This window comes from Benincasa hispida, chromosome 5 (genome assembly GCF_027475165.1).
Source record: "Benincasa hispida cultivar pf3 chromosome 5, pf3_genome.v1.1, whole genome shotgun sequence".
In the NCBI taxonomy this organism is placed as follows: domain Eukaryota; kingdom Viridiplantae; phylum Streptophyta; class Magnoliopsida; order Cucurbitales; family Cucurbitaceae; genus Benincasa; species Benincasa hispida.
Window position 1 is genome coordinate 928,417 of NC_143482.1, and position 11,044 is coordinate 939,460.

The window sequence follows — 11,044 nt, forward strand, 5'->3', positions numbered from 1 at the left end:
AAAATGACGACATTACTATACAACAAATTTGTTCGAATGATAATATGACATACTTATTTACAAAATCATTACCAACTGCAATATTTAAAACATTGGTGCACAACATTGGAATGAGCGCGACTAAGAGATTTTAAATGATATTTTCATGAGGGGGAACATATATATTATATTCTTTTAGGAGTATCAAATTATATGAAATATGTATTTATTTTTTTTCATTGGGATTTTTTTTTTTCCATTTGGGAATTTTCTTACTAAGGTTTTAACAAGACAGATTTCATATATAATTGGCATGTAAGGGGAAGTATTATAAATAATATAACATATGTGTTAGATAGATGCCCATACTCGGTGTAAAAAAAAAATGACGTTCTCTCACTAACTACATGTGTCTTTATACATGTTGTCCATATGTCCAATAATTTCACTTTTAGTGTCCATGTAATGCCACATCCTATATGCTAACTTGCTTATAAATAGTACATTTGGCAGGTCTTTTAAAAATGTACATTGGTGGAAAATATTAGTGAGAAATTCTATCATTTTCATATTTCCACTTTCAAAATTATTATTATTTATTTTTGTTTATTATTATATTATATTTTCAGTTTTGATATTTTTACGGTGTCTCATTTTGCTCCTCAAATTTACAATCCTACCATTTTTTTTTTTTTTTTTTTTTTTTGCTAACTATCGATCGAGGTTAAAGGTTTGATTATCTCATCCTACATTTTAATTACAATACTTTTACCATTTTTTTTAATGTTTTTTTTTTCTCCTTTGTTATTAAAATGATGCATGGATGGATGTAAATATCCTCGCGAGTTTACTCCTAAAATATTAATATATATATATAAAGAAAAGCGAGGGAAATGAAACGATTTGGTATAAAATATTCCCGCAAAATTAGCCATTAACGGATTTTGAGCCCACGGACTCAAATTGAGCGAAGAAGATGGGGAAGAAAAGGGGTGGAACTCGCCGGTCTTCGGCGGCGGAACTTCTGGAAACGCCGCCGTTAACGCCTCCCCCGGCCACTGATTCTCCAAAGTCAGCGATCTTCAACAGAAAAACGAACAGCAATGGATGCAAATTTTCTTCACCAGAAAACACCAACATTGCGAAGAATAGAGTTCCCGCTAGTCTCTTTAAGCCGCCTTCTCGAAATACTTCGAGTTTGAGCACTATATCTGATCTCAAGGATTTTGCGTCTTCACAACTCCTCGATCTCAAGCGCCACATTGATCATTCTCACTCACAAATCGTCAAAGACCTCGATTCCTCCAACTCACACCTCCAAAAGCGATTTAAGGTATGCATCTCTCCGTTTTTATGATTTTAACGACGAATACGAGCTGTTGCACCTACTTTCTTTTTCCCTATTTTTCTTTGCGATTTCCTCAGATTAGAATCCCTAACTCGAGATTTCTCTCTGTTTAAAGAACACGAGCTAGGACAGAGGCAGTTTAGTTTAGTTCAATTCGTTTGAAATTAGTTCAAAAATCGCTGGAAATTTGCATTCACCGCTCTGATACTGAAGATTGCATCGATAAGTTGTGAAAATTTTAGGCAGGAGAGAGCATTATAGTTCTCTGTTTTCGTGTTAAATGCGTAATCCTGCCGTTGTATAAACCAGGATCTCTTTGGTGCTTTCATATCTATGTTTTAAAGCTTTTGTAAACGATTTTAGTTTAAAACTTGAAGTTAAATGAAAAACTACACGTCTGTACTAGTAATTTCGGCTTCATAGGTACGCAATTGAACTGATAGTTTCCATGATTTGAATATAATGTATAACACACGCGTGGAACATTTAAGGCTTAGATTATCCATGTGAAGTAGATCAACATCAAGAGTTTCAATTGATCTTTATAAACATATTATGGGTTTGTGTGTGTACTGATTAACTTTGTATGTACAAGCTGGGATATAAGATCAGGTTTGTGTGTGTACTTCGTCGCTATTACTGAAAATTTATCTTAGATAGATGCATATTCTTGGTTTCTTTATGATTCTCGGTTCGTAACGGGAAGGATGAATAAGAAAATGATTATGGAATGTCATGTCAATTAATTCAACAGATTCAGAGTCAAGCATGCCAAAAAATGATGGATGAAGCAGAGAAGGAGTACAAGAAGATGTCTCAAAGAATTTATGAAAGTCAGGAAGGAATGAAGGTGCCTTAATGAGAAATCCAACTTGCAAAAATATTTACATGATTTTTTTAAAAAAAAATTTTAATTTTTAATTTTTGCCAAAAAGCTCACTCTGTTTCATTGTTTATCATTAGGCTTCATTTGAAGAGTTTTTAGTACATGAACAAGAGAGTGCATCTCGAGGTTAGTCAATCTTGCAACGACATTGGTTAACTACGAATTACTCCAAGATAATATTAATCAGTATAGATTAGATGGTCTTTTGAAAATTGCATATTATACTGGTTCTGGATGGCTTTTCATGATTTGATGCTCGATGTCAATATTGATATCGAGGATTCGATTCTACAGCTACGTCTACGGATATATTGATAATATATTGATATCAATAGATGTTAAATTCTTTTTACTCTCTATACAAATTTTAGATTTTATTCTTAGCATTTATATTTATATTTTGATTTATTTTATGACTATACATGAGATATTGAAGACATCGATTAAATCTTGATACTGATATCAAACTTTTCGATTTGCGAATATATTGACAAATATTTTAATCGAAGTAATTTTATTGTTACCAGAAAAACCTTTTTGTTGGTACAACTTTAGGGTTTATTTTAGAATATTTACATGGAACGATATATATTGTTTTATATCTAAAAAAACTTGTCAATTAGTGCTTAGAACTAGAAGTTGGAACACTGAAAATAGAATAAATTTTTATAAAACAAAATTCAAATTCTTAAAATTATAGAATTGACAGACGGTTTTGAAATCCAGTGTTTTAGAAAGTCCTCTCGGGCACGTGCCTAGGCCGAAGGCACAAATGTGGTACCTCACCTTGGAAATACGAGGCTCATAAAATATGGTGCACCTTAGACATGTGCCTTTTGTGAAGCTCAAAGGCTCAAAGCTCTAAGCCTTGGAGCTTTTTTTATTATTTTTTAAAAATAGTAATTATTAAGATTTTCTTTCTTTTTTTACTAGAAGAATCAAGTTTACTAAACCAAAATGTAAAATTTCCTGTGTTTGGGTTCTCTTTCCCTCCATATTTTCACTTCAACTATGCTTTCTCTTTTTAATATAATATTTTATATATAGTGCGCCTCACAGAAAAAAGTCTACGCCTTTTTGTGTGTCTTGCACCTAGGCTCTAGAGGGCCATTGCGCCATAGTACGTCTTGGTCATTTAATAACACTGTCGGAATCCTTTTTCTAGAGTCTGCAAAAGCAACCACCATCATATGTTTAGAACGTTTTTAATCATCATAGATTCCTAATGACATGAAGCTGACGTGATTTACATATTTTCATTATTTCAGTTTTGGAACTATTATATGAATTATGAAATATGAAACCGTGATTGTAATACTTTCTCATTAGCAGCTTGCAAAGTATCCATAACTGAACTTTCACAGTCGTTTGAGAGATCTATTGATGCTCTTCGTAGCCGTTTTGGGATCTCGTCCACCTAACCTCGCTATCAATTGATAGCAGCTTTGTGGTGACTTGGTGAGTCTATTAATCTAATATAAGTACAACATATGAACAGGCACTAAGTGACTAATAAGGATGGCTTCTTTCCTCATTTCCTTGCCGTTCACCGTTTAAATTTTATGGTTCATATAAAAATTAACTGATATAAAGTCTATGATCCTGATATATTTGAAGTACTTGTTTTTCGAAAGGAACTACGTTTCTTAAAGTTACACTGTTGAAATTTCTGTAGTCTTCCTTTTCTGTGTATCTGTCCATAGGTTCATTTTCATATTAGGCTAAAGTAAATTATTTCCTCGTAAAAGCTTCTGCATTTTCTTCTCCACGCAATTCTCAATTCAGTGTGGTTGTTCAGATACTCTAGAAAATCAGGGATCTTTGTTGAAGTGATTGAACAGTCTTTTAATTCCAAGAATTCTAATCATTGCTTCTTATAGTTTTTAGTTTAAAAAAAATAATAATAATAATAAACTACTAATATCTTCTTATAGTTATTGGTGCAAACTAACCTCTCCTTTTTATTTTATTTATTTATTATTATTATTATTTAATTACGTTTTAATTTTTCAGAGCAATAACTTGTACATGACATCATGTGGTTCTCAAGTAAGTTTACTGCACTCTAGCCAGATGTAATAGTCAATTCAAGTATCTCACAATATTCATTTTTACATCGAATACTCGCCAAGTATTACCCCATCAAATGTCTGTTCTTTATAACTTGAAGATTTATACTATCAACACTACCCTGTATATGGATGCTGAACTAAATCATTTTATCTAGTTTTCGTTGAATTGGCACATAAATTTTCTCAACGTTAATCATGTACAGATCCTACCATCCCTCGCTTTCAAAATAAAATTCTCAAATGTCTTCAATTGCTTATTTACAAAACTAATGCGGGTAGAGTATTCATAAAACTAATAAAAGCATATTAACTTCTAATTTTCAAATATTAGAGTCTCGGATAGATAGATATATCCTTCATTACTGATATTTGATTTTCTTTTGGCTGATATTTGAATTAAAAGGACAAAAATTGGTATTTCTTTTTTTTTTTTTAATTTCTTTGCAGGGGTAGGGGATTAAATCTCCATCTCATCCTCTTGTCTTTTATCTCATTTCATCCAAAAAAAAAAAAAAATCCCTTTCTTCCGTAACTAGCTCTGACGATAGGGATTTCATTTTCCAGTTTAGTTTCACAGGAGTTGAAACGATTGAGTTGTCGTGGGGCATTGGTCACGTGATTTAGTTATCTAGCTAATTACTTCCCAGCTCATGAATGACAAACTGCCTTTACTACTGTTCACAGCCTTAACATTTGACGCTGAATCTTTAGCTGCAATGACCTACTTACAGGGGAAAAGTTTTACCGACTCTATTCCTAATGGGGTATTCATCCATGTGATCTCTTTTATATTTGTCTTCTTCCAGCTTCCTTTTCTCCCTTTTTCACTGCCATCCTACTAGTTATATCTTCACCAATGCTCTTCCGGATGTACTTCGCCTGTCCAAAATTAAACCAACTAGTTTGATTTTTTTTCCCCTCCTTGTTTGGATTTTAAAGCTTGAATTCTAATTGAAATGTCCAGCTATTCAGAGATATTAGATGGTGTGTATTGAATCCGTTTAGTTCTCTTTTGCTCTTGAGGGGGACAAAATTATAAACAAAACGAAAACCAAAAGACAGATCACAAGAACGGGACTTGTGGTTTAAACCTTCTAGCCCACATTTTGGTATCTCAATAACCCATCAATTACTTCAATGTAGACGACAAAAAGTAGTATTGAACAGAAAAAGATACAGAAGAAAAGTTGAAAATTGACGTACAATTTGCTCCCTTACAAAAGAATATATCTATATGAAAGAGGCCCTGTAAGATAAATATAACCACATTATTTGACACCCGATTCTTCAATCGTCCAAGATATTTGAGGAGAAATATCGTACTTTCTCCAGTATTTTGTAAAAGTAAACTAATCTCTTTGTGCTTCTATCGAACTTGCTTCTCTTTGATTCTGAAAGTATAAGTACCTGGATTTGGCCAGCTTCTCTTTCTCCGTTTGTCATCTTGATTTTCTGCTAGAAGAAGAATACCAAAGTTTTTTCTGGCAAATCAATATTTTCTCTTTCTCGGTACTGTATTCAGTTTCTTCTTTACGACATCCCCATCTCATCCCTTTAGCCAATGAGGCTACTGCATCTACGTAGTAGCTTGACTCTCGAATTATTGCATACCCATTAGGACGCAGGATTCGATCCATCTCCAAAAGCACATACTTCATCTCACATCTGCAAGGAATGCAGAATGGTCAGAAACTCCTTTTAATGGTTTCCCAATCATCTATTTACTGAAAAAAAAAAAAACTTTCAAAGCACACCATCTCTTATTACCTATGGCCTTCTGCGGTGAAAAGCCCATCAAGATGGATCAAATCATAAGTTCGAGGATATGTTGAAAATGCTTCACACCTGCCAAATTAGCCATTGCAAGTTAACCAAAAGTTTTTCATTTGCGTATGTCTATGAAGACCAACCAAAAAGTAATAAAGCAAAAGAAGAAACGGTGCTTTTATTTTACCAGTCATGGTAAGTTCCAATAAGGCCACGATCATAGACCACAGGAAGAGTATTAGCAGCGTAGGAAGAAACCACATTCATAACCCACAAAGGATCATCAATAATGGCTGCAGCAAAACCTCCATAAACTGTATTCATGTCCATAACGTTTCTGATCTTTTCACTCCCAATTGCTGGAAGCAACTTCTTGTAGTGTTTTGCTCGGACCTTCCATTTACTATCATCGTGCTTGAAAGTGCCAGTACTCCCACCATAAACATCTGAAACACGTTCCGGTGAGGTGTGCAAGCGATCTGGCCATTTAGGGACAGCCATCAAACTTGTCCTCTTCAATTTTGGGTTGGGAGCAACAACACAAGTGCGCAATGGACTGTACCATGCTGAATCTGGTTCGAGGCTGTCGTCACACTTGGGAGGGAAAGCATCAACAGCGATCTTGTTGAAGCAATTAGGATCAGAAGATTTCTGCCAGACAGCAATATCATCCTTTTTGTTGTAAAGGGTGAAGCACATTGAAGTTAGGAGTTCCTGCAATTTTTCGTAGTCTGATCTTTGTTCTTCTACAGTCGTATTCCATCCTCGCCAACGATTTTCATAGTTGACAGGAGGACCAGATAGAACCCAGAAACCTCCAGGACGAAGGATTCGGTTGATTTCTAGCAAGTATATGCCACCTGAAAACAAAGAATGATGATCACAAATCTTGGTAAAACAAAAAACATAAACAAAAAACACAACAAACAATAGAATAACTCAATAACTCAATTAAGTATAGTGGTAACACATTCTCATAATATTTATTCATTGAGTTTCTCATGATGGGTAAAACCAGCATAGGCAACAAATGTTCGTTCTTAGAAGAAACCAAAACCTGATTTAATTTTTGAAAAATTGATATTTACCAAATTCTGTCCATGGGATAAGGCATCTTGAGCAATGAGCCATATCAAAGGCGCTCGATGGGAAAGGAAGTCGTTGTGTGGAAATGATGCCAAGAATTGCTGGAATTCCACGTTCCAATGCAAATTGGACTTGAGCTTCATGGTTATCTCTTGGTGCTAGAGAAACTGTCAAAATTCCACGGTCTAGTAAATCTCCTCCCCAGCTTGCAACCTGAAATGTGATTCATCAAACTGATCAAAACTTTTTTGTCCATCAGTGATATAATATGATCCTCTTAAGTGACCATGGAAAGTTGGGAACTGTTGGAAATAAACAACGAAAATTTCCTCTAAATGCAAAGATCGCATTACGAGGCTTAGTGACAAACATAGTTTGTCGTAGAAAGCACAAAATGAATTGAAAGTAGGACTCACCCCACACCCAGTATCAATCGCTGTTCGAACAGTTCCATCCTTCATTTCCGGAATAAGATCTGTCATCAGATCAACATACGCGCTAACACCATGAGGAAACATAGTTCCCCCACCAGGAAAAAGGAACTTTTCACCTTCTTTCCTCAGCCAATTCTGATTAGATTTCTGCTTATTGATCCAATCATATGGCACATTCCTAAAGTCCAGTCAACATGAAATTAGTGAAACTTGTAGTTGGAACAGATCGAAGTTTTTGAAATCCATATTTGGTAAGAGGACGTTCCTTTCAGAAGAAAAAAACATTAACAAAACATATTACCTGTACCAGCACTCATCCTTGCTTTTTGGCCATCTAACTGGTGGTTTATATCCATCTGGTGGTGGAATTAAGCATTCCTTTCTTTCGAACACGGGTGGGCAATGTCGTTCCATGAACGTAAGCCGATGCAAACCATACTTCTTCCATTTCTGCACTCACAAGTTTAGATTTACAAAATGAGATACTCTAAACTATGAAAATCCTGGAAGAACCAAAAATGCCAAGTGGGAAATAGCAAATACCCTTGGATCTGTGCAAGGAGTGTAATCTTGGTAATCACTGCTGCATTCCTGGAAGGCAACCGGTTTAAGTTGGAGCGGGGAAACGGCAGTATCCCTCGGCGAAGCGACGGAGTCTCCAACATCCATGGATGTTTTGACATCGATTCCCTCTTTATCAGAACAAAAGATTCCACCGAGATAGAACGAGAATCCACACAACACAAACAACAGAATTGTCATAGGAAGAACTCTTGCATTCTTTTCTGAGTTATATCCTGGCTTCCCATCTTTATACTTCATGATTCTCTATCAACAATCTGCAAAAGGAATCCAAGTGGCCAGAATATTAGTCACAGTCCATATCATTCATTTTCATCATGTCTTATCTGAGTTACATGAACGTTTGCATCTATTAATTAGGTCTGAAACACAAAATGTGGACTTCCATTCTACAAAATACAGCCTGTAACAAACCTATTGAATCTACAACAGAAAAGAAAAGCTACCCTACAAGTTACAATCTGGTAAGATGGAGAAAACAACAGATCTAGTTAATTTGATCTTGTAATAAAATCTTCAGACTTGAGTTGGGACATGAAAAAAATAAAAGAAAAGAGAGAGAGAAATAAAGAAATTCAAAAAGCTATGGAGATACAAATTGTCAAATGATGAACACGAAAGAATATGAAGTGCAGCTGTAAAAATTTAACATCCGACAATAACAACCGACAATTTCCACTTTCCTTTGCCCCCTCTTGATTGGAATTTTCACACATGATGTTGGGCCCCTCAAAACACAAACAAAAAAGGAAAACCCACCTCTTGAATCTAAGTATCAAATGAGAGAAAGTTTAAAAAAAACCAAATGAAATTCAATAATCACCGTTTTCTGATAATGGGATGCTTCCCTCTTCTGATTCACCCCAATGTCAAGATGATAATTTTTTTTCTCTTAAAAAAAGTAGAGGTTGTTAGAAGATGAAGCAAAATCAGCCAGGCAATTGCTCAAATAGAGCAAAAACGGAAGACAAGGAAGAGGGAACACATCTGTAATTTCCCTTAACATTGAATCGATAATGTTAAAAAGGAAAAAAAAAAAAAAAAAGAAATACCCAGAAGTGAGTTTTAAAAAGCAAGAAAAAGAAAAAAAAGAAGACACATCAGAATCTAATAATAGTAAGAAGAGAAAAGAATGGTGAAGCGTCCATAGAGAAGAAGAAAATAGAATAGAAAGGCGTTTTGTGAAGAGAGAAAATTTATAGAACAGAATGGACTAAATATAAGAAAGAGAGTTTACCTTTGATTTTGAAACTGGGAATAATGAAGAATGGGGTCTGTCTCAAAACCTCTCTCTCTGGTTTCAGTGTCCCAAGAGAAAACAAAGAGAGAGAGTGAGAGAGAGAAAAAAGAGTGTTTCGTTGAGCTTCATGAAGATGAAGGTTTAAATAAGTCAGCTTGTTGCTGGCCTTATGCCTGTGTGTCCCCACTTCCTCGTCCCTTCCGTTTCCTTCCCTCTCAACTGCCACCTCTCTCTCTTCCCCATGTTTATCTGGCTACTACATTTCACTTTATTATTATTATTTTTTTTTCATTGATTTTCATTGTTATTTAAGTGTGAGAAGAGCGCTGAGAACGTGGAGCCGAATTAAAGGAGGATAAGTTCCTTAGGTACATTGAATTTTTTTAATTTTTATTCAATTCATATTGGTTAAATTACGATTTTTTTTTTACTTTTAAAATTACTAAGGTTGTTTCTAAACTTTCATTTTTTTTATAAAAAATTTGCCATTCATTAGTGTAAATTTGAGGAATATGTTAGATGTAAAGTAAAATCTATATCTAGTAGATCATTTTTTTTAAAAAAAATTGAATTTATTAGAGATTTATTATAAATAAAATTTAGAAGATTATATTTCATTTGGTTACTATTTGATTTTTAGTTCTTTTTAAATAAAGAATATAAACATTTGTTCTACTTTTAAGGTTTTATTTGGTAGTCTTTTCATTTTTTTTTTTTTGAAAATTGAATTTATTTTCTTTCTATTTCTTACCATGATTTGCATTTTTATCAAGTATAATGGTTGAATTCTTAGCTAAATTTCAGAGATAAAAACAAGTTTTTAAGGTCTTATTTGGTGACCATTTTAGTTTTTGTTTTTGTTTTTGAAAATTAAGCTTATAGACACTATTTATACTTTTAAATTTCTTCCTTTGTTATCAACTTTTTACTAATGGTTTAAAAAATCAAGCTAAATTTTGAGAACTAAAAAAAGTAGCTTTTGTTTTTGGAATTTGGCTAAGATATAAAACACAGGAAGAAATGTAGATTATATATACTTAATTTTTAAAAACAAAGTGCTTATCAAACGAGACCTACTTTTTTAGTTTTCAATTTTTTATTTGGTTTTTTAAAGTGTTGGTAAAAAACACATAACTAAGGAAGAAATTTGGAAATGAAAGTAATGTCTATAGATCTAATATTCAAAAACAAAAACAAAAACAAAAAAAATCAAATAATCATCAAATGGAGTCTAAATTTCTTGATTTTTTTTTAACAATATTTCAAAAATCAAGCCAAAATTTTTTAAAAAATCTTATTTTGTTTTTGAAATTTAGCTAAGAATTCAATTTTGGTATTTAAGAGTTATATAGATCACTATAGAAAAATTAAGTGGAAATAAACTTAATTTTTCTAAAATTAAAATTAAAAAACAAAATGGTTATCCATGGGTGTTTTAAGAATTTATTAATTAATTAAAAAAATTTAGACAAGAAGAAAAAAAAAAAGACAAACATCAAAATTTAAGAATTAAGCTTATGTTTTTAAAAGAAAGAATATTGATTTTGGGTCTCTTATTTATACTTGATCTTAGATATTTTTGTTAAATTATTCGCATTTAATTCTTTTTAAGGAATGATTTGTTAGTTGATGTTTTTATTGATTGTTATT

At 33.2% G+C, this 11,044-nt stretch overlaps 2 protein-coding genes across 4 annotated transcripts; one reads left to right on the forward strand and one right to left on the reverse strand.

Moving 5' to 3' along the window:
• The first annotated feature begins 872 nt into the window (after nt 1-872).
• LOC120077835 (uncharacterized) lies at nt 873-4,457 on the forward strand. Its single transcript, XM_039031902.2, has 5 exons — nt 873-1,312; nt 2,082-2,177; nt 2,291-2,339; nt 3,546-3,671; nt 4,227-4,457. The coding sequence occupies exons 1-4, from the start codon at nt 956-958 to the stop codon at nt 3,632-3,634; spliced, it is 591 nt and encodes a 196-aa protein (XP_038887830.1). The 5' UTR covers nt 873-955; the 3' UTR covers nt 3,635-3,671; nt 4,227-4,457.
• Nucleotides 4,458-5,346: 889 nt separating this feature from the next.
• Nucleotides 5,347-9,766, reverse strand: ERD3 (S-adenosyl-L-methionine-dependent methyltransferases superfamily protein). 3 transcript variants are annotated; one of them, XM_039031897.2, is made up of 8 exons: nt 9,392-9,766; nt 8,116-8,411; nt 7,874-8,022; nt 7,555-7,750; nt 7,141-7,351; nt 6,240-6,912; nt 6,053-6,130; nt 5,347-5,950 (listed from the first exon to the last, which is right to left on the reverse strand). In XM_039031897.2, the coding sequence occupies exons 2-8, from the start codon at nt 8,392-8,394 to the stop codon at nt 5,725-5,727; spliced, it is 1,812 nt and encodes a 603-aa protein (XP_038887825.1). In that variant the 5' UTR covers nt 8,395-8,411; nt 9,392-9,766; the 3' UTR covers nt 5,347-5,724. The 3 variants fall into 3 exon arrangements, with proteins under 3 accessions (XP_038887825.1, XP_038887828.1, XP_038887826.1); XM_039031900.2 differs by lacking the exon at nt 9,392-9,766 and adding an exon at nt 8,978-9,369; XM_039031898.2 differs by lacking the exon at nt 9,392-9,766 and adding an exon at nt 8,606-8,770.
• Nucleotides 9,767-11,044: the final 1,278 nt, after the last annotated feature.

Bases quoted from the DNA above. Each gene is read 5' to 3' on its own strand.
- LOC120077835 (XM_039031902.2), top strand. From the start codon at position 956: ATGGGGAAGAAAAGGGGTGGAACTCGCCGGTCTTCGGCGGCGGAACTT. The intron at 2,178-2,290 runs GTGCCTTAATGA...GTTTATCATTAG, and splicing joins AAAGTCAGGAAGGAATGAAG to GCTTCATTTGAAGAGTTTTT. The intron at 2,340-3,545 runs GTTAGTCAATCT...TCTCATTAGCAG, and splicing joins ACAAGAGAGTGCATCTCGAG to CTTGCAAAGTATCCATAACT.
- ERD3 (XM_039031897.2), bottom strand. From the start codon at position 8,394: ATGAAGTATAAAGATGGGAAGCCAGGATATAACTCAGAAAAGAATGCA. The intron at 7,352-7,554 runs GTGAGTCCTACT...ATCACATTTCAG, and splicing joins CGATTGATACTGGGTGTGGG to GTTGCAAGCTGGGGAGGAGA. The intron at 6,131-6,239 runs GTAAAATAAAAG...CTAATTTGGCAG, and splicing joins ATTGGAACTTACCATGACTG to GTGTGAAGCATTTTCAACAT.